The 22,275-nt window shown below is 46.1% G+C and overlaps 1 protein-coding gene across 1 annotated transcript; it reads left to right on the top strand.

Moving 5' to 3' along the window:
* Positions 1-727: 727 nt before the first annotated feature.
* On the top strand, positions 728-18,903 carry NAT10 (N-acetyltransferase 10). Its single transcript, XM_050335202.1, has 28 exons — positions 728-896; positions 2,637-2,728; positions 3,006-3,177; positions 3,441-3,563; positions 4,295-4,356; positions 4,508-4,622; positions 5,909-6,016; positions 6,177-6,310; positions 6,552-6,645; positions 6,997-7,095; positions 7,631-7,767; positions 8,227-8,351; positions 8,607-8,757; positions 9,200-9,296; positions 10,153-10,269; positions 10,370-10,471; positions 10,580-10,654; positions 10,845-10,961; positions 11,140-11,273; positions 12,253-12,301; positions 12,783-12,876; positions 12,970-13,080; positions 13,964-14,136; positions 14,245-14,364; positions 15,219-15,317; positions 15,715-15,788; positions 17,243-17,326; positions 18,458-18,903. The coding sequence occupies exons 1-28, from the start codon at positions 789-791 to the stop codon at positions 18,549-18,551; spliced, it is 3,060 nt and encodes a 1,019-aa protein (XP_050191159.1). The 5' UTR covers positions 728-788; the 3' UTR covers positions 18,552-18,903.
* The last annotated feature ends 3,372 nt before the right edge of the window (positions 18,904-22,275 follow it).

Here is a 22,275-nt window from a genome sequence, read left to right as displayed (position 1 = left end):
CTCAGTTTTGCAACTTGGGATTTTATATAGAAAACATTAATGAGATGGTTTTATTAAGCTCCACCTAGTTTTATTGAGGAGCAAAATAACATTTTGGGGGGGTTCAAGGTTTGGCATCAGATAATTATGTATGCTAAGGGTTTTGTTAGTTTCTGTATGTGTGTTTTGTTTTCTGTGGTCATGTTTCCAAGGGAAGGCTGCGTCCAGATGCCCTCTTTTATATCCGTATTTTGTTTTTCCTCTCCGCAGCCCCGACAGCCCCCGGCTCAGTGTCTGGCTCGCCCAGAGCTGCATGGGTGAAAAGGAGTGTCAATAAACTCAGAGGGTCGCGGTCTCTGGGGTCTGTACGCAAGATTCCTGTAGAACAGGGGGTTCAAAGGAATGGGAGTTTGGTTCCGTCCCCGTTTTAGGGCGAGTGGCCCAAAACCCTCCGAAATAACCCCAAAACAGCCGTGCTTGGGGGCCGCAGCACTGCGCGTGGCTCCAGCGGGCGGGCTCCCCCTGCTCCGCTGCGGCTTTTCCCGTGCGGAAAAATCACCTGAAAAATGAAAATCGCCTTAAACACGATTATACTTAAAAAAAAAATAAATAAACAAACACAGAGGCTCGCGCGGCGCAGGCGAACGGCGCGGGCAGCCCCGGGGGCCTCGGGCGGCGCCCACGCGCTGCCCCACGTGGCGCCCGCGTGGAGCGTTGGGAGAGCCGGGAGCGGGACCGGGATCGGGATCGGGATTGGGATTGGGACCGGGAGCGGAACCGGGAGCGGAACCGGGAGCGGGACCGCAGCCATGCAGCGCCGCAAGGTGGACAACCGCATCCGCGTGCTGATCGAGAACGGCGTGGCCGAGCGGCAGCGCAGCCTCCTGGTGCTGGTGGGAGACCGCGGCAGGGACCAGGTAACAGCGCTGCCCCGGGGTCCCTCATCCCCTCCTTCACCCCCTCCCTGATCCCCGCAGGGACCAGGTAACAGCGCTGCCCCGGGGTCCCCATCCCCTCCCTGATCCCCGCACCCACCCGGGGCTCCCTGACCCCCGCACCGGCTCCTCCCTCCTGCAGAGGGGAATTAGGAACGGGTTTTCGAGACCCTGCCCTTAGGCGTCGGTCTGGGAAAGCTCATGGGCATCCAATAAAACCCAGGGATGGCAAATCGGATGTATTTATTTATTGATTGACTGATTTATTTACCTACTTACTTCAAACTGGGGGGAAAGTGTACTAATTTTCTGGCCGGCAGGAGCCGGGACGGGCAAACAGTATTTGTTTGTTTATTTGTTCATCTGTTTGTTTATTTATTCGCTTATTTACTTTAAACTAGGGGAAAAGTATCTTTCATTTCCTGGCTGGCCGGAGCTTTTTTTTCTCCTCTTAAAAAAAGCACTTTTACCACCAATGCTTTTATTTATTCCGGCCTGACTTAAAGGTCGGCTCTGCCGGGAGATGGGATGGTTTTGGGCTCCAACCGTGCTTTGTGCACCGAATGGGTAGCGTTGTGGAGAAGACAGCGATTGCCAAACTGGCTTCATTTCGGGGACCAGCCTTGTGTTTTTCGTGTGGGAGAGGGAAGAACAGCTCGGCAAACCCGTGGTGTTTGAGGATAGGTCAGGCTGTAGAATCATAGAATTGTTTGGGCTCTAAAAGACCTCCAAAAGTCCATCCATTCCCCCAGCACTGCCACACCCTCCACCAGCCAATGTCCCCAAGTGCCACATCCACAGGGCCCTTAAATCCCTCTGGGGACGGGGGCTCCACCACCTCCCACTGTTCAGTGCCCAACAACCCTTGTAAGGAAAACACTTTCCCTAATATCCAATCCAAACCTCCCCTGGCACGGCTTGGAGCCGTTTCCTCTCCTCCTGTCCCTTGTTCCCTGGGAGCAGAGTCCCGATCCCACCTGGCTCCCCCTCCTCAGGGAGTTGGATGGAATAGGGTCCCCCCGAGCCCCCTTTTCTCCAGGCTGACAGAGGGAGCTGCTCCTGGTGCTCCAGACCCTTCCCCAGCTCCTTTCCCATTCCTGGACATGCTGCAGCTCTTCAGTGTCCCTCTGGAATTGAGGAGCCCAGAACTGGACGTGGAATTCGAGTTGTGGCCTTACCAGCTCCCAGCACAAGGGGACAATCCCTGCCCTGGCCCTGCTGCTCTTCTGTTATAACTGATAATTCAGTTATTTCCAGTGTCTGGGGACATAAAATAACCTAGTTACAAAAACACTTGGAAAATAAGGAGTTGGTCGGGTGGCAGTACGAGAAAGTTGTCAATAATTTACTGGTAAGGTGGATGGGTAAGGTCTGTCAGGGCATATCCCAGGTCTGCTTCTGGTCAGTTTGAAATACTGAAATATGCTGTGGGAAATCCACTGTAAGATGCAAATACCAGGAACTGTATTTAGCCAGGCTAACTGTGTTTAGCCTTCTGCCAGAGCAGATTTTAGCAGTTCTGCCAAAGAAGAGAGCTAAATCCCTGTCATGCATCCCTGGAGAGGGCACAGACACACAGGTCTGTGGGAAAACAGAGGCCACCTCCCTGACCTGCCACAGGAGCCTGCAGTTCTGCACAGTGGAAAACGTAGCTATAAAATCAAATATGGACAGGTGTTTTGCTCTTTGGCTCTGTTAATGAGTGTTTCTGGGCCCTGGCAGGTGGTGATCCTGCATCACATGCTGTCCAAAGCCACGGTGAAGGCCAGGCCCTCCGTCCTGTGGTGTTACAAAAAGGAGCTGGGCTTCAGCAGGTAAGAGAAACCTCCTGTGTTTCCTTATCCAAAACTGAATTTGGCTTCCACAATACACTTGGCATCAGCACTTGGTACCTCTGGTTTCTTTCTGTAGCTCTGACTCTAATCTGTCACCCTGGACCAATCTCTCCCTCAGCTTTTTAACCTCAAGAGGCCAAAACTTTAATTCCTCACCTTTGTAACCTCAGCAATCTTCAGGACTGGGCTCTGGCTTCCAGGGAGACTGGAACTTAACCTTTTTCCAAGAAAACTTCTGTGTGATTTGGTCCTCCAGCCACAGGAAGAAGAGGATGAGGCAGCTCCAGAAGAAGATTAAGAGTGGAACCTTAAACATAAAGGATGATGACCCCTTTGAGCTGTTCATAGCAGCCACAAACATCCGCTACTGCTACTACAACGAGACCCACAAGATCCTTGGCAACACCTTTGGCATGTGTGTCCTCCAGGTGAGGACCTCAGCTTTGGGCTCAGAAAGGACATTGCTCTGGGATTGGTTCATTTAAATGCTGCAGGAATAGTATTTGTTGCTTCTTTGCTACTTCAGTTTTACAAGTTCTGTGAGGGTGAGGTGGCCTTGCTGGTAGAAGTTCTAACAGGACATTTGTTAATGCTCATGTTAAGTGTGACTTAATAATAATTTTAGGTTCTCTGTGCCTTCCAGTAGGACTGAGGAACTCCAGGCAACTTTGAAATGTTATTTATTCCCTAGGATTTTGAAGCCCTGACTCCAAACCTGTTGGCCAGAACCATTGAAACAGTGGAAGGTGGTGGGATGGTGGTGATTCTCCTGAGAACGATGAACTCCCTGAAGCAGCTCTACACAATGACCATGGCACGTTCAGCATGATGTGTCTGTTTCCTTTGCACTGTGATGATGCCAAGTGGTTGTTTATTGCTTTTTGTTACGGGCTCTGATCTCCCTTTATGGTCTTTTCTGGTCCTTCATCCATCTCTGACTGAATGTCTCGTGCTCAGGCATTTCTGCCTTCAGGTGCTGCTGGGAAGGAAGGGATTGCAAGGGAGAAACACCTGCCATTCACAAAGTAACTGTGTTCTTTAGTTCCACAATGGCTTTGGAAGTATTTATTCTGTCTGCCCATTTATCAGCAGCTTAAGTTAAACAAAGTAGGTCTTTTTGGTGTTCTGTGATGTTGCTTGGTGAGATCAGCTCCACCACTGTTATGCATTTCCAGATAGGAACTGTGTTCACACTGAGTGTACTTACACCTAGAGCAGGAGCTGTTTCTGTCAGTAAGCAGTGAGAGAACGTTGTTTCTTTGCATCCCCGAGGTGTTTGATAAAACCTGGCAGAGCTGACCTTCGAGTCAGGCTGGAATAAATGAAAGTATTGGTGGGAAAAGTACATTTTGAACAAGTATTTGGAAAAGGTGGGTGTGCCACAACAGACAAAACCAGGGTTCTGTCTGGGGCATGCTGGGGGTGGAGAGGGAGGCTGTGATCCTCAGGAGTGGCAAGGATGGATTGTGACAGGAGTCCCAGCCTTGCAGGTGTCGCCGTGGGGGCTGTCCCTGCTCCTGAGGGAGCTTTTCTCTCTTGTTTCAGGATGTTCACTCTCGGTACAGGACAGAGGCACACCAGGATGTGGTGGGGAGGTTTAATGAGAGGTGAGTTAAGGGGGGAAAGGGTCTGGGAGCACGAGGAACATCCTGTGTTCCTCAGCGTTAAGGACCTATATCTGTCTGTGTTTGGAAAAGAGTTTGAAATAACTACCAAAAAGCGGAGTTTTCAGTGGGCTGCCTCTGCTCTCCTGTCCAGGTTCATCCTGTCTCTGGCCTCCTGCAAGAACTGCCTGGTGATTGATGACCAGCTGAACATCCTGCCCATCTCCAGTCACGTGGCAAACATCACTCCTGTCCCCCCACAGTCCCAGGTCAGTGGGGATGTCCCCCCTTCCCCTCGGGACGAGTCAGCCTCGAGCTGGCCCAGGGTGTGTGAAAGATTTAAAAAGGAAGAATTTTCCCTTTCACCCTGATTGATATCAAATATAATGGCCTTCCGGAGAGGAAGTAGAGTGTTCTACAAAAATGACACCTGGGAGCACTGGGAGATATATTTTCTTTCCCTCTTGCTTTTTTTATCATCACAGGTGGTTTTTTTGTTGTGGGTTTTTTTTTTTTTTTTTTGTGGTTGCTCATATTCATTGATTTTCTTGTGTTGCTGTTTTCCTTGTGAGGTGAGGCTTAATTGTGGTTGCTGTTTGAGAAGTACAGAGAAATTTCAGGCTGATGGACAGCTGGGATGAGACAAATATAAAGACTTTTTGACAGTTAAAGAGTGGGAAAACACTTTGGAAATTACTGTGTTACAAGCTTAGGACACAGCTGGAAACTGGCAATTTCAGTTTCTGAATTCTGAATTTCTGAATCTTGGGAAACATTCCCAGGATATAATCCACACATACTTGCACTGCTGAAATGTATCCTTTTATCATTTTCAGGTGTAAAACTAAAGTAAAATGGAACCAGTTTTAAACAGAAATCTTTCAGCTTTTGAACTGTGTCGTGTGGCCCAAGAAACACCAACGTGGGCTCTGTCAGAGATGTAAAAACATTTCAATAGGCCACTGATTTTAAATTGTTAAAAACCAAAACAGTATCATTAGAACAGTACTGACAGAAGCACAGATGCTTCTCTGTTGGATGGGTAAAGTAGTGCCTTTGGAATTCTGAGTGACAATAAGGAGAATCAGAATTCATTCCCATCTAAAGTTGGCTGTGTTTGTGGCTTTGAACATCTTGCTAGTGGTTTGCAAACAGATCTGGTGCTGCTGCAGTAGTTTTTCCCCCTTCGTGGCAATATGCACAGGTATAACAAAGATCATACAGTTTTGGTACAGCCTGAAGAGTGAAAAGTTAATTAAAAGTTAATTAAAGTCTCTTCTTCTTGCCATCTACTGAAAAATCCTTTCCTTTTTCCCTCCAAGCTTGGGGAAGCCAGGATACATCTCTCTGTGTAACCATTCTCCTGCAGATGCCTGAAAATTGCACTGTTAAATATCTGTCTGTCCATATAAATACCTGTGGGTTTAGGGATTGTATTCTTGGGGTAACATTTTCTTTCATTCCTGGTTTTCTGCCTGACAGAAGACCTTGCAAAGGTATCGTTGTGCTGAAATGTTCTTTACTTACCCTGTTCTGGTCAATCCTGTGCCTGCAGGAAGACAGACTCCGGCCCCAGGACCTGGAGCTGAGGGAGCTGAAGGAGAGTTTGCAGGACACCCAGCCCGTGGGGGTGCTGGTGGATGGCTGTAAAACCCTGGATCAGGTTGGTGTGGGGCTGAAATCCGAAATACCCTGTGCTTGCCCGGTCCCAGCAGTGGGACAGGAATTGCCATTCATGCCAGTACACCAGTCATGCAGTTTAATTCCAGGTGATGCAGTTTAAACCCAGCTGATCTCTGTTTGTTTGTGTGTTTTCTGACCAGGCAAAAGCAGTGCTGAAGTTCATCGAAGCCATTTCGGAGAAGACTCTGCGCAGCACGGTGGCTCTGACAGCAGCCAGGGGACGGGGCAAATCTGCTGCCTTGGGCCTGGCTATTGCTGGAGCTGTAGCTTTTGGGTGAGGGATCCCCCTTCAGGGGGCTTTATCTGCAGCCATTCATTAAAAAAAAATTAGTAATAAGAAAATCACAGTCTTTAAAACTCAAAATAATCACACACAAACTGAGATCGGTGTCTACAAGAAATCTGCTTTATTTTGTTTATTAGGTAAAATCAACCCCTTGGAACGTCCTATTTAGTATTTGTGTTTAAAATTTGTTGGAAAAATAGCTAAACTCTTGTTTTATTTTTCTCTGCAGTTACTCCAACATCTTTGTCACATCCCCGAGCCCTGATAACCTTCACACGCTCTTTGAGTTCATATTTAAAGGCTTTGATGCCCTGCAGTATCAGGTAAGGGGAGCAGAGTGTTTTACAATACCTTCACAGTGTTCCTATCCAATAAGTTTTACATCTTATCTGTGATTTTTTTACTTATATTTGCTACCAGCTTTTTTTCTAATGTTCTGCAAAAAATGAGTGATAGGAGAGTTATGTTTCCTTTTCTAAGTAGAGTAAATCTGCTTCTCTGTGAAGCAGTTGATAGCATTAGTAAATAATTTCTCCATTCTCAGCCCTCTGAACCTTTTATAAGAGTTTTCAACTGGAGTGTGAAAGAACAGTCTCCTCTTAGTGAGCTTATTTTGCTGGTGATGGTAAATGATATTTGTCTTAGATCTTGGCTTTAACAGCGTTTTCTTTCAGGAACATCTGGACTATGAGATTGTTCAGTCTTTGAATCCAGAGTTTAACAAGGCAGTGGTCAGAGTGAATGTGTTCAAGGAGCACAGACAGACCATCCAGGTACCTGACCTCTTGCCTTCCTACTTCTTAGTCCTAACTTGGTTTTTCCAGCTCTGTAATTGTTTTGATTTTAGGCATGTTCGTTTTATGTGATTGTGTAACTGTCCTAAAGCATTTTGCTTTAAGGCAAAGCCTCTGGGTGAGTGACTTTCATGGAATACTTTCTTTCTTTCTGGGAATAACTCAGAGATTACAAAGCTCCCTTGTGGGAGCTGAAATAAAAGCAAAGAAGGGTGAAAGGAACAGTGAAGGAAGAGCACGTGTTTTTAGTGATAAGATTTCCTCTATTTTCATCATCTCTGCAGATAAATTTGTGTGGAAACGTGCTCAATAAATTACTCAGTCCTTACTAGGGTGACATAAACCCTGTCCTGACTGGGTTTTTTCACGTCTCAGTCTCTGGCTTGGTGGCTGTGGGGAACAGGGACAACAAACAGCTTGTCAGGGCTCCAGCTTTACCAGCTCTGATGTTTCCCTGATTCCCAGAGAGGGGGTGCTGCTGTTGGCAGTGACGGTGTCCTCTCTTTCCTTGCAGTACATCCACCCTGCTGACTCGGTGAAGCTGGGGCAGGCTGAGCTGGTTGTGATTGATGAAGCTGCTGCCATTCCCCTGCCCTTGGTGAAGAACCTGCTGGGCCCTTACCTGGTTTTCATGGCCTCTACAATCAATGGGTAAGGCTTGAGCAGCAGCTGTGTGCCTGGGGAAGCAGCTGTGACAGTGGGTTATTACCTGCAGTCCTTGTTTTATTACACACTGTTAGGTCAGGTCATGCTGATCTCGATTTGTCGCAGAAATGCTCCTTAAAACAACGAGAGTCAGTACTTGCTGCTTCCACTGTGGACTTGCAGCTCTTCTGCTCTGCTACAGGGAGCAAATACATAAGCAGGATTCTGCAGTTCGAGAGGGAAGAAGGGCATTTTCCTTCCACTTTGGCAAGGCTAATGAAGTGGCAGGGTCCTGCACGCTCGAGAACATCAGAAGGCAGCGATTCTCACGGATGGCTGGGGCCCTGACCGTCCCCAGAGCGGCACATGGCTCTGGATGGCAGGCTGGGGCCGTGCTGGAGCTTCCCTGTGAGTCAGGATTGCTGTTGGGTTCTTTGCCTCAGGGTGTTGTGTCCTGCTCTGCAGGTACGAGGGCACGGGCCGCTCGCTGTCGCTGAAGCTCATCCAGCAGCTGCGGCAGCAGAGTGCCCAGAGCCAGGGCACCCTGACAGCGGAGAACAAAGCCACGGCCACCGCCAGGCTCACCTCAGGTACGCACTCCTGGGCTCTGGGTGACCATACCCTGTGGGCATCCCGTGTATCCGTGTGCTCTGCAGCTGGGGGAAACAAAAAATGCAGGAACTCTCCTCTGTTTTTTCCCTCACGAGTTCCAGATGAAAAGCTTTCAAGATACTCAATTAACAATTTTCTAATCTGGGAGCCCTTCGAAGGACCTACTGGATCCTACTGGATTCTTTGCCAGCTGTAGCTTCCAGCTCTCCATGTTCCCTGCCATCTGTTTGCAGCTCGTACCTTACACGAGATCTCCCTCCACGAGTCCATCAGATACGCCCCCGGGGACCCGGTGGAGAAGTGGCTCAATGACCTGCTGTGTCTGGACTGTCTCAACATCACCAGGATCATCTCTGGCTGCCCACTGCCCGAGACTTGTGACCTGTATCCTTGGTCAGATGTTTTGCCCTGATCACAGTAAATTGCTTTCCGGTGAAGGAGGCTTTTTTAAGCTCATTAATAGTTGGTTTTCTGGCTAATGTGATAATTTTAGCATATCATCTTTTTATTAAGACCACACTTCTGGAGTTCAGCTCTCACTGCTGCCTCATGGCACTGGTGGTGTGTATTTTACTGGGACATGACCCAGCTCCAGATTTACTCCAGAGAGAATCCTAAAAAAGGGTTGCATGAAGGGAAGTGCTTGTTGGAGTTACAAAAGCTTTGGCTTTGCAGATGAAGGGTGTCAAAGCTACAAACACTGCCCAGTGTCACTCATTCTTGCAGATAAGGAGCACAAGCCAGCACGTAGCCCAGATATTGAAAATAAACCCAGGAGCTTTCTCCCTGTTCCCAAGGAGGTTGTTTCCTTCACCCCTGTGCTCAGATACTACGTAAATAGAGACACACTCTTCTGTTACCACAGAGCATCCGAAGTTTTTCTGCAGAGACTGATGGCCCTCTATGTGGCTTCGCACTACAAGGTAGAGCATGTGCTGCTTCTGTCAGAGTTTCAGCTGGGGGATTTTGTGGGGGGAGCAGTGCTTGTTGTGCTAACCTGATTGAATTGCTCTCTTTGACATTTCTGAACAGCTTCTGTTGCTTCTTGCTGTATCCTTTCTGGGAGATCTCTGGTCTTGGCTGAACATACTGCATTTACTGGAATATTTTTGTCTTGAGAAGTTCTGGAGGCTAAATTCTGGATGAGTCTAGAAGCTTGTCAGTGATGAACCTCTTTTGCAGTTCTCTTTACTGTGTTGTAGGAGTCTCAAGTTAACCAAAAGAGTAGCAGCTCTGTGCTGCTGAAAAGAGGAATAATTCATCTCAAGGTTTCAAGACTGTGGGTGACTATTAAATGTGAGGGGTGAAGTCCACAAGTACTGAAGTCCTGAGTATTAAAAATCTGAGCCTTAAAACAAAAATTAAGATTTGGTAATTAAAGAGGCAAGGAGCTATATAAAAACAGAAAATTCAGTTTCATACAGATTAGAGCAAAAGGTTTCACTTGAGAAAAGCAGATGCTGTCTGGTAGTGTGACAGCCATGAGCTGGCCTGAGGTGATCTCCATCAGCACTGTACCACTTCCAAGTTTCTTCGTATCCCTAAATTCAGAAAATAGAGGATTGTTTAGAAGTCAGCTGCTAACATTACACTGGGCTTTGAAGCCCTTCTCATGGAATAAGCATTTGGACAACACCCTCAGACACATGATATGGTTCCTGGGGTTGTCTGTGCAGGAGCAGGAACTGGACTCGATGATCCTTGTGAGTCTCTTCCAACTTAGGATATTCAGTGATTCTCAGAATACTTTTTCAACTCTGTGATATCTTTACCCACCAGAACTCGCCCAATGACCTCCAGATGCTCTCTGATGCACCTGCCCACCATCTGTTTTGCCTTTTGCCACCCGTTCCACCGACTCAGAATTCATTACCAGAAGTACTTGCTGTGGTTCAGGTGAGAGAGCGACTGAATATAAACTTGGATTCTGATACAGCTGAGTGGCTGTAGGAGAAGACATTTTTTTCTCTGTTGATGGTTTTGCCTTCCTTGGCAGGTGTGCATGGAGGGAGAGATCTCCCGCCAGTCCATCATGAGCAGCCTCTCGAGGGGAAAGAAAGCCTCTGGTGATCTCATCCCCTGGACCATTTCAGAGCAGGTGAGTAGTTTGGCTGTGTCCTCGCCCCAGCTATATTTTCAGCACCATTTCTTACTCCCAGAGCACCCATCTGTGTTCTTTAAACTGACTTTTTTATCTGCTGTGCAGTTCCAGGATCCGGATTTCGGGGGCCTCTCTGGCGGGCGCGTCGTTCGCATCGCGGTTCACCCGGATTATCAGGGGGTAAAGTGCTTTTCTGTCATCTCCTTCTCCAGGGAGCTGCTAAATGGCAAAAAAATAAATACATTTTTGCAGCAACTGAGTGTCATCTGCACTGATTGTTAATGGGTGTTAAGGGGGGGAATGTTGCTGCTCTGTGTTACAAACCAGAGCCATCTTTGTGCTTACACTGCTGTTTGTTCCTGCCCCGCAGATGGGCTATGGCAGCAGAGCTCTGACCTTGCTGCAGATGTACTATGAAGGCAAATTCCCGTGTCTGGAAGAAGAAACAATTCAAAAGCCAAAAGAAATTGCAACTGTAAGCAGCGAGGTATGGAACTTAGCACATTTTTCGTTTTCTGTCATGCTGAGATTGGCAGTTTTCACTGTAAGTCTCCGTAACGATTCCTTTCTGTAAGGGGGGAATTTAATTTTTATACTGAGTAAGAGCTTTAATTTGCAGGTTTCTGTGAGGATTGCTGCTAACCCGTTTCCACTCTCTTTTTCAGACTGTTGGTTTGTTAGAAGAGGTGGTGACACCTCGCAAAGATTTGCCTCCTTTGCTTCTCAAACTGAGCGAGAGACAAGCTGAGAACCTGGACTATCTCGGGGTGTCTTACGGCCTAACACCGAGATTGCTGAAGTGAGACTTTATTTCCTAATTACATCCAGTGCAAAAATACAACTATGTAAATAACAAATATAATAATGTATATTGTTTGGGTGCTTTAGCCCTTGGATATTCTCTTTACCTCAGTTTCTGAAACTGGAACAGCTCCAAGCCAACTTCTCCTGTAGGACCCATCCTGTTGTACACCACATAAAGGTCTTAAGTGCATCATTTTGGGTAGTTTCTCCTCAAACTCCTTCTGAGGGCAAACCTATTCCCTTCTTGGTTGCCTCTGTGAGCCTTCTAAACAAATAATGAGCTTTAATTGCCCAGTTTTTCCAGAATGTAGAAGTAAGGACAGCCTGTGATAAGCAGGGAGAAGTTAAACGCTAATTCCTGTGACCTGCTGAGTTCAAAGTTAGCTTTTTGTTTCCTGACTAATGTGAATGCTTTTTACCAGCAACTGCAGCTGCTTCTTGCTTTACTTACCATGGAGGAGCTGAGTTACTGCTGGTAAATGATTTATTAATATTTCTCAAGTTTTAGCTCCTTAGTTTTGTATAAAATCCCTTAGGAGTTTGGTAGATATCAAGTGTGCCATTAAAGTCTCCCTTCTTGTTGACTAGGCTTTGCAAGATCAAACATTAAAGAACATCCTTTCTTAAGAAATTTTTACATATTCCACATTTTGCAACAGTATTAGTGGTCCAAAGCTCATCTGCCTGTTTTTAAAGGAGGCCCTGGCAGCGTGGGAAATACAATAACTCTGAGATCGTGTCTGTCTTTGAAAGTTTGTTGATTTTTTTGATGTCTTAGTCATAATTTGTCACTCCTTTGAGGTAGAACCTCAGTTTGATTGTTGTTACTGCTTTCAGTATTCATTTCACTGGTTGGTGGGGCATTCCAGAGACTCACCAGTTGTCCTTGTACAGTGGATAAATTGCATTTAACCACAAGTGTTCCTGTACAGTCAACAGCTCTGTGATTCTCAGGGCGTTTTTTCTTCTCCCAGGTTTTGGAAACGGGCTGGATTTGTGCCAGTTTATTTGAGGCAGACACCAGTAAGTACCACACTGTTTCTGAGGGAAAATCCAGCCCAGCTGAAATCCCTGGGCATCTTTCCATTACCTTCTGTGAGATGTGACTGGGACAGGAATGTTTTCTGAGGCTGCTTTTAGGGTTTGGTTTATGTTCATTTTTGGTCTTTGAGCCTGTCCAGTTAATTAAAGGAGTAAAGTTTTTAGGATTGTGAATGTGGGACTCTTAAGTAATTTTCACTTTAAAATTCAGAGCAGAGGTGCAGCTTTTTAATTATTAATTAAAATTAATGTGGATTATTGGTAAAATAAGTGAGATTTACCAAATTCTAGCAGTTCATAGGTTTTCCATTAGATAATGGTGATCAGTAGCAGTTAATATATTTGTAGTTGTTGCTGATTTAGAAGATAATTTGCCTTCCTCAGCTGAGCACAGAGTGCAAAAGGTTCATGGGGATGGTGGGAAATACATCCCAGAATCACAGAATTGTATCTTATTTATCAGAATGACCTGACTGGGGAGCATTCCTGCATCATGCTGAAGATGCTGAATGAGGAGGACTCTGATCAGGAGCCTTGGCTCACTGCCTTCTGGAAAGGTAACCTGGACCTTGCTAACTCCAGAGGAATTCTCTGGGATGCTTATCCTAGAGGTCCTCAGAGGTAATTTATTGTATGATCCTGTCCTGTAGATTTTAGGAGGCGGTTCCTTTCCCTGCTTTCCTACCAGTTCAGCACATTCTCTCCCTCGTTGGCACTGAATATTCTGCAGAACAAAAATATCAAACAGCAGCCACAACCACGTGAGTACCCTGGGTCACAGTGTTCTTATGATCCAGAAAAATGCTTCTGTTTCTAATTAAAAGCTAAAACAACATTTTCTGCCACTGAAAACAGGTAGTGGTGGGCTTTTTTGCTGGTTTTTTTTTTTGTGGGGTGTTTTTTTTCCACCTTGCATTTTTTGATCTAAGATTTAAGTATCATTAAATTAGAGGGCTCCTGACTCTTACAACAAAATGAATGACAGAGCACAGATGGAGACTGACACCTGCTAGATCCAGTGTGGAACTAAAAGAGAAGCCTTGAATTGCAGCAGACAGAGCAACTTGCTTCTTAGGAAGAGCTTTGTCATCAGGAATTTGGCAATTGGAATGTGATGCTCTTTCTGAGAGCAGGCACTGTAACAGAAGGGGCCAGACACTTCTAACACCCCCTTCTGGCTTAAAAGCAAGTTGCTGCTTTCTCAGCATCCTTAACAGAGGAGAGAACTTGGGAACCTGTGTCTGGTGGCTTTTGGGTGTCTCTGTGGTGGGAGAGTTTTGGTTGCTGCTGCCAGGGAACAAACCTCCTTTACAGCAAAACCAGTGGAAGCAGTTAAAGGCTGGGCAAATTGTGTTTCTCAACCTTCGCTGTTTTCAGTCTTTGGCATATTTAAGTTGATGTACTGGTCTGTTTTGACAGCTGCAGTGTTTTCCATATGGACGTATGTCTGCCTGAAAAGACCTGGATTAGCCAAGCCATTCTGGGTAGCAGAGTTACTGAATTCTGAACTGTGCTGGGGAGAGAACCTGGGGGGTGGCGTTTGGCCTTTCTCAGTAACAGGAAAAATAAAGTGTTGAGCTTTAGCCCTGAGGAACAGTCGGGTGGTGTTTTGTTCAGCACCTGTGCTGTGTCTGTGCCCCTCAGCCATCAGCCGAGCTGAGCTGGAGTCCCTTTTCATCCCCTACGACCTGAAGAGGCTGGAGATGTACTCCCGGAACATGGTGGACTATCACCTCATCATGGACATGGTTCCTACCATTGCCAGGATGTTCTTCCTCAACCAGATGGGGGACATCTCCCTCTCTGCTGCACAGTCGGTGGGTGTGGCTGGAACAGGGCCAGGGCTTGGGAGGGCACAGGGAGTGCAGTGGGAAATGTGTGTTTGGATTTGCTCTTCAAGCTTCTGTAACGTGTCATTTCCTCAGGCCCTTTTTCTAGGGATTGGCCTCCAGCATAAATCTCTGGAGCAGCTGGAGAAGGAGGTGGAACTGCCCAGCAGTCAGCTGATGGGCCTCTTCAACAGGATCATCCGCAAAGTAGTGCAGGTACAGCTTTGGCTTGGTTTTATGGGACCACAGTGGAATTCCAGGACTAACAGAAAGTATGGCACTAATGGAAAGCTGAATCAGAACTGTGCATCTTAAACAAGTCCCCACTAATTGACTGTATACTTCTTTGTAAGATGGGAAAATCCCAGTAGAAAGATTTATAAATTGGCCTTGATTTATAAATCCAAACTCCCTTGGCAACGGGGGTTGGAACTGGATGATCCTTAAGGTCCCTTCCAAACCAAACCATTCCATGATTGTATACAGTGTTTTCCCAAATAACAGTGCTTGTCCTATGGTTTTGAACGTTGAAATGTCCTGACAAAAACGCAGAGCATAAAATCCGTGTTGCCAGCTGAGCCTGCTCCGTTTGTTTAACGCTGTTCACTGCATCGGTGGCATCTCAGCTTTTCTTGGAAAAAAAAAAATGCAGAGGTAGACTTGAAGTCCAGTGAAATAATTGGGAAGTTTTGGATGTGATTTTCTGGTTTTCTTTCTTTCTGAGGTTCAGGATACACAGCAAAGCTTCTGCAGCCTGACGTTTGTCATTGTAGAAGTGATAAATGATGCTTAATTAAATTAAGTGTGTTGTAAACTGTGAGTTCTCTAAATTTACATTGAGTGCTGACTGGTTGTAGATTGATGCTTTTTATAAAAGCTGTATATAATCCTGCCCTCAGGAAGCAGCCTCGGGTTTTTATTTCAGTGGGATGGAAAAACAGCTGCCTGATTGTGTTTGCAAAGTTAGAAGAGTTCCATCGGAACAGACAGCATTTCTTTTTTGTTTTGAAGCAATAACCAGGAAGAAACATCAGCAGGTCTTTACATGTGTTGGGTCACTTCATTTTCAGCTGTTCAACACAGTCCAGGAAAAAGCAGTGGAGGAGCAAATGGCAGCAACAAAGGATGTTGTGATGGAGCCAACGCTGAAATCTTTAAATGATGATTTGGTAATTACAGACTTACTTTGTGATGTATATATAAACACTTCATGGAGTTCCCTTGAGTGTAGGGGCATGGTAATCTAAATTTTCTTGGATGGAAAGAATTCCACATCCTGTCTGTCATTTTCTGGTAGCTAAAACCTGACAGGTTTGCATTACGTGCTTGGAGAGTCGTGCTTTGTTAAGCTGCAATGTGGGTTTTTCACAGAAAATTACAATTATATGTAAGGAAATAATGTAAACATTATGTAAATAATGTAAACATAAACAGTTACATAACAGAGAGAAGCTTTTCTGGTGTTTGTTTATAAGGGATATATTCCTTTCTCAGTGGGAAAGGCATTTTCCTCCCGTTGCTTTTGCACTTAGGACTTATTGCATCTGCTGTGCTGTCCTGTTGTAGGAGGAAGCTGCAAAGGAATTCCAAGAAAAACACAAGCAAGATGTGATGAAGCTGAAGGAAATGGACCTTACACAGTAAGAATTCATCTGTATGAGTCTCTGATGTCCAGTTGGATGCCAGGACACTACTGTGCCTTGCTGGGATTTGTGCACAAGGCTGTGGTTGCAAACCATCAGTAAATGAGAATTAGCAGTGGGTAAGACAGTCCTACCCAGGGGACATAAGAATATGCTGCTCTGCTGAGAAAAACTTTTGGAGTCTTGTGTGCCTGTGTCACTTAAATGATAAATTATTCATGGCAGTGACTCTTGCTGTGTCTGTCAGCCTTGATCTTGATCTTATATTCTACATAGATAAGGTATTTAGTTCTAAAACATGGACTGATAAAACAAGCTGCCTGTGGACTGTTTCTAATTTTACAGTTTCCTGTACTCCTAGAAATAGTCATTATTTTCCTCAAACCAGGATCCCCAGGTCCTGTGTGTGCCACTCCAGGGAAAACAGTACCTGGGGAATTTTAGTGGTCTCTTCTTTAACAACAACAGCAAAACCAAACCAAACAAACAATACCCCCCTCACCCCCCCAAATAAAAACCAACCAGAGCCTCCTTTACTCAATGTGTCAGCAGATTTCTCTCTTTCTGGACCATGAGGAGTTACACATGCCACTGATTCTCTCCCTTCTCTCTCTCATCCCATGTTTTCTCTTTTAAATCCTGTTTACTGGCATCCCAGGAAAGTTGTCTGTTTTGGCTTTAGATCGATCTCTGTTCAGAGAAAAGGAATAAAAAGATTCTTTGGATCTTTGTTTGCCTTGTTTGAAGAAAGGATAAGAATGGAAGCGATTTGAAGTGACTTGCAAGTCAGTCACACAAGGAAAATAACATAACCAGAATGTTTTAAAAGTTTTAATTCCATTTTTTAGCATTGTTACATACCTGTTTGTCATTTTGGACCACGCTCCCTTTTTTTTTTCCTCACCCAGAAATAGATTGCTGTTCTCCTCCATGAGAAGAGAGAGACAAAAATCCATTCTGAACACTTTTCAGTACAGGTTATGGAAAACTAATAGAAGAGACAGAGCTGTTTGATTTGAAAAGGCTTTGCCCAGCATTGTTCAGCCTTGTATGAACAAAGCCTCCTCTATTCTACATCTCCAGGAATCTGAGATGGAGAGCACCCACTCCATTTCCCTCCGTGATTGCTTTGCCTGCTTAAATCTCTGTGTAATCTCCAGGGTACTTGAACACCCAGGCAGGGGCCACAGAACATGAGCTCATTTGAATGGCAGTTGTTTTCATTTCTCTTTTCAAAAGAAGAGCTGCAGGTCTTTGTTTTTTCCCAGGTTGATGCAGACAGGCTGTACCGTGCGGGCACTGCCAGCCTGGCTCTGTGTGTGTTTCGCAGTCCTGATCTGCTGGCTGGCTTTGTTTGTAGAGCTGTGTGTGCCTGACAACACAGTCACCTTATTTTTCCTCACTTTGTGCTAACAGTTTGACTTGAATGTTCCTTTCCCTTTCCCTCCCAGGTACATTATCCGGGGGGACGATGAGGAGTGGAACGAGGTGCTGAGCAAGGCGGGACAAAACGCGTCCGTGGTCAGCGTGAAAAGGTTAAAGAAATTGAGATCTCTCTGGTCTTCCCTGCTGCCTTTATTATAACACTTCCCAAAGGAGTGAGGCCTAAGAGTTAAATGCAGATAAATTGATCCTTAAAGGATTCCCAGTTCTCCTGGAGAAATCAGGGTGTGAGCACTGTGAGCTCTGGTACCCAGTGGTTCTGTGTTGCTCTTAGTCCTCTCCTCAGGTAACCTGTTTGCTAATTCTGACTTTTTTCTGATGATCTGGTTAAGTCTTGATCCTGATCACACTCAGAACTTACTTCTCCCTTTTCTCTCCTCTTTCCACCTGACTGTCCTGTTTGCTTTGGGAACTAACACTGGTTGGGGGCCTGTGGAGGTGCCACTGGAGAAAATGCAAATTCAGGAAAGAATAATTCTTTCAAGTGTGAGCTTAAGCCTGCAAAATATCTGCATTTCTGCAATTCCTTCCTTTTCATCCATCTTCCTTCTCCTGTCTTGCCCAGCATGGAGTCTTTCCTCATTTTTTCCTTGGGGATTTATAGCTGAGACTTGCCTTTCTGCTCATTTCCCCTTCCTGGGGTGCCTGACAGCTCCAGTAATTATGTGATCTCAATTCCACCCTTTCTTGGTTGGTTGTTGTTTTTTTTTTTCATGAATGCTGGAGGCTGTGAGTTTCCAGAAGCCTTCCAGGAATTGGAGAGTCTTGCCAGTGCTTACAAAGATCAGAGCTCTGTCCCCTTTGCTCTAATCAGAATCCAGTGCAGGAACTGAATTTTAATGCTTAAAACCATCAGTGGTAATTTTTTTTTTTTCTGGGCACTCCACATTCCAGATGCCTGACTTGAATTGCCTTTAGGACACACTGCTTGAAAAGCAATGACAAGAGCTAAAAATCAGTATCATTTGGGATTTGGTTTGGGTTAGGACACTGGGCAATCTTAAGTCAGGCTGAGGACAATAGAAAATCTTAAGTCAGGCTCTTGATTGTGCTTTTTCCAACACCGACTTTAAATGACCCAAGAAACTGGAAGTATTTTCTCCCAACCACATTTCTATGTTAGAAGAAAAAAAAAATTAGAAAAAAGTTAGGAAAAAAAAATAAATCCCAGCTGAAATGCAATCTAGTTTATTTTTAACAGTGATTTTGTTTCTGCTTCCCAGTGAGAAGAAAAGAAAATTAGAAACAGTGAGAGGACCCAAGCAACTGAAGAAATTTAAGAAGACTAAAGACCTAAAGCAGAAGAGGAAGAAATGACTTTAAAGCTAAGCAATGAACTTGAATTAACAAGTATTTAAGAAGTACTGTTCTCCCTTAAATCAACAGGGTTTCTTTTGGAGGATGAGAGCTGGGGAGAAGAAGAGGCCTTAAGGGACATTTTTAAAGTGTGTTTACTATGGGGAGAGCAGAGACACTGCCAGGAGATACTGTATGAAAATTGTTTTATCAGGTGTGACTGCAGTGTGGGCAGGGCACTGCAGCACACCTGGGGTGTTATGAAGGTGCTTTAAGAGCTCCAGAGTTCCCCTTCCAAGAGGGCAGCTCAATGTGTAACCTTCCTGCATCTTCATGGTTCTGTGATTTATTAAAAAAGAGCTTGGACAACAAAGGATGAAGATCTGTTCCCCTTGGTGTGTGACTGTGCCACTGGCATTGCAGGTATCTGGTATTTGCAGCTGCTGGGTCAGTGGCAGTGTTGTTGTTCTCTGGAGCCTGAGGGTTGATGTACTTGTATTTGGGGCTGGCTGAGCACTGAGTTCTGTCTCCCTGCTGTCCCAGACTGCTGCCTGGCTTTGGTGGAGGGGTTTGTGTCAGGTTGGCAGCAAACACATCAACACCTGGTTGTGGTGCCCTCCCTGACCCCAGGGGCCAGTGGAACACACAGTCCACTGAGCTCCCAGCTCTGCTTGTCCGGTCCTTGCTTTGTAATAAATGTCACCAGTCTGGAGCTGGGATTTCTGTGACTGGAGCACCCTGGGTCTCCTGCATGTCAGGCTGCAAACCCAGGGCAAAACTTCCTTTGCCATAGGATGTCCTTGTCCCAAACCTGATGTATTCCCTCCATGTTCCCTTCATGCTGTAAAGGCTTGGAACAGAATTATCTAGAGCTGATGCACAGCTGTGTTCTACTTACTAACAGGTAGCAGCTGCATTACATTTACTTTAATGCCTTTACTTTTTTTTGGGATCTCACAGCTCCTTTTCCTAGCAAACCCTAAAGGAACAGTTTCTTACCAAGTAAAGGCAATATTTCTTCTCCAGGAGGCTGATGTGTGTTAAAAATGTATTAAACATGGGTCTTGCACAGCACAAACCTGTGGTTTGCAAGCTGCTGGGTGTGAGTTGGTGACAGGGGAAAAGCTGAGCCCTGAGCAGGGAGATGAGAGATCTGCAGCCCACAAAGGCTTTTTGGGGGCTGATCACCCAGCTGTGTGAAAAGCAGCACTGGCAGCCCTTAACTGGTTCTCAAGAACTTGGGAAAGGAGCAGGCAGGGAAGGCAAGAAGTCTGAACTCTTCAGAGCTGCCCAGGAAGTCCTTGGAAGGAAAGGTGGGTGCAAATTCTCTCTGGTTTTGCTGTTGTTATTGTTAAAAATGCTGTAAGTGGTGGCCTTGCTGTGGAGCATTTGTAATTTTACAGTGAAGACCTTCATCAGCCCATGTGAAGATCTAAATGTGGTTTAACAGACTGCATGACAAAGCTTTAAATACCTCAGACTCCTTTTAAAGCCTGTTGAAACTGTACTGCTAAAGCAGCTGTAACTATTTTGGATTCTCTAACCTGTGCAGATTGCTGGATTTTTTCAACCAGGAGGGAGCATTTTACTTTCCCTGGGCCTTGCTGTGTAACAGGTGACAATATCAGAAGGGTTTTTTTTAATTACTCCTTGTGCTAAGAAAATGCTGATTGAACTTGCTTAGAGTGTAGAGGTGGTGCAAATTACAGCGTGTGTCTCACAGGGGCTGTCAATTTTTGGGTCTACTGATAGGCTCAAAACTAAGGTTTAAGAGAAGTTTTATTACAGAACACCCATGTGCTGTTGTTATGGCTCAGAAATTGTTTTTTAAGAGCTAAGGTTTTCTGGTGTGTCTTGGGGAAAGCACATGGCAAGAACGGGCTGGGGATGGGCTGGAGCTCATCTCCGAAAATATCTGTAGTGCAGCCAGACTTGTGAATTGTCTGTAAATCAGGGTGCAAGACAGGAGGCAAAATTAAACGGGATTCTTCGAGCAGGCTGGAGTTTTATTGTTCAGCTGAGATCTTCCTAGAGCTGCCTCCACTGCTTTCTGTGAGCTGGAGTGATTCTTGCTCTGCTGGGTATGACCTGGGAGCAGAGGAGTTGGGAAATCCTTGCAGGGTTTGGGCTGCAGGTGTGTCCTTCCATTTCTGCACAGGAGCTGTGTGTAAGGAGAACTTGCTGTTTCTACAGAAAATCTGTGTATTGAGTTGCACTACTCCTCCTCAGCTTTTCCCTGTGATTTCCCTTGTGATTCCTGGCAGCTTTTTGGATTCTTCTGCCCCTCTCTTGCTCTTTGAACAGCAGAGGGGAAAAAAGCCCTCAGACGCTAAAAATAAGGGAGAGATGTGTATTTTTAGTTTTTTTAACAAGTCTAGTCAAACCACATTTTCCTCTCTGTGCTTTCCATCAGAGAAGCTGGGTTAAAATTCCACCTGGAGCGAGGGCTGCTTGAATGCCATCCAGCAGTGAGGCAGAAATGTGTCTCTCTGTGGCCAGGAGTGCACTAAAAAAAAATGCCACAGGAGAGTGAGTTCTGAATCTCTGAATTCTTAGGATTTGGGTGGATGTGGTTAGATTTGAGCCTGTTTCCCTGTGGCTAGAGCAGGTTTCTGGGCTCTCCATCCCCAGATTCCCTGCAGGTGGGGCTGTGAGTGCTGGAAGGAGCTGGGTGTAGCACTAATTGCAGAGTGTGCATTTAATCCCAGGCTAAGCCAGCTCAGCTGTGCCTTTCCTGGTGGGGGGACAGGGCTTTGCACAGCCCAGTAAGCAGGTCCAGCAGTGTCTCGGGGCTGTTTTAAACCTGCAAGGTCGCTGCTCTGCTCCCTGGATCGCTGATGGCGCTGCAGCAGCTGCCCCCTCTGCTCTGCTGTGCCCAAGTGATGGGGATCCTGTGGCTAATTGGAGGCAAATGTGGGAGCCACGTCTGGCTGAGCAGCTCCCTGCAGGTGGTGGGAGATGTGACCTAGTTGTCAGTGGAATCATCCTGCATGCTCGGAGAGCCGTGAGCTGCTCTGACAGCTGGAGAGAGCTGACCTTGGAGCTGGATCTGGGAGGAGGGAAAAGCAGGGGAGCTGAGGCTGCTGAGAGCTGGATGTGCTCTCAGGAGAGGTGTGAGAGGGAGAAGGGAGCTGTCTGGAAAGCCAAGGCTGGTGCACTGGAGAAGGGCAAGGCAGGAGGAGGTTGTGTCTTTTCCATTCGGCCGTCGTGAATTCCCTTAGGATATTGTCTTGTGAACTTCCAGGTCTGGATTTTTGTTGGACTCTATCAGTCCTACTTCATCTCTGAGTCACAAACTTCTTGGTGGGGGCCCTAAAACTACACATGGTGTGTGATTTCTGAGCAGTGCTTTGTGTTAAAAGTGAGGGCTGTGCGTGGAGAGAGCTGGAGAGGGACGTGGGAAACCTCCTGCCTGAGCCAGACATGGAGAGAGGAGTGATGGGCAAAATCCTGTGCTCAGAACAGCAGGAACAGAGGCAGCACTGAGGTGACCCCAGCTCTGGGCTCTGCTGCTCCTTTTTCCCTGCTCTGCTGGGATTTTTTTCATCGTATCACAGACACCTTTTTTCTGTCCCAAAGAACACCAAGTGCAATATTCTGGTTCTGCTGTGGATGAATGGATCCCTCAGACTCCAAACCTGCCCTCTGGGGAGGCAGATCCAGCTCTGGAGCCCTGTCCTGCCACAGGCAGGGTGACAGCAGGTTGCTGCCCCATCCTCAGGGGAGTCTCCTCCCTCTCCCTTGC

This window comes from Myiozetetes cayanensis, unplaced genomic scaffold (genome assembly GCF_022539395.1).
Source record: "Myiozetetes cayanensis isolate MyiCay16 unplaced genomic scaffold, myiCay2020 scf6-25, whole genome shotgun sequence".
Classification (NCBI taxonomy): domain Eukaryota; kingdom Metazoa; phylum Chordata; class Aves; order Passeriformes; family Tyrannidae; genus Myiozetetes; species Myiozetetes cayanensis.
This window is presented reverse-complemented; position numbering and strand designations above follow the sequence as displayed.

Coding starts and splice junctions, on each gene's coding strand:
- NAT10 (XM_050335202.1), top strand. CDS start 789: ATGCAGCGCCGCAAGGTGGACAACCGCATCCGCGTGCTGATCGAGAAC. Junction 4,357..4,507: donor GTGGGGAGGTTTAATGAGAG/GTGAGTTAAGGG, acceptor TCTCCTGTCCAG/GTTCATCCTGTCTCTGGCCT. Junction 11,274..12,252: donor CTAACACCGAGATTGCTGAA/GTGAGACTTTAT, acceptor TTCTTCTCCCAG/GTTTTGGAAACGGGCTGGAT.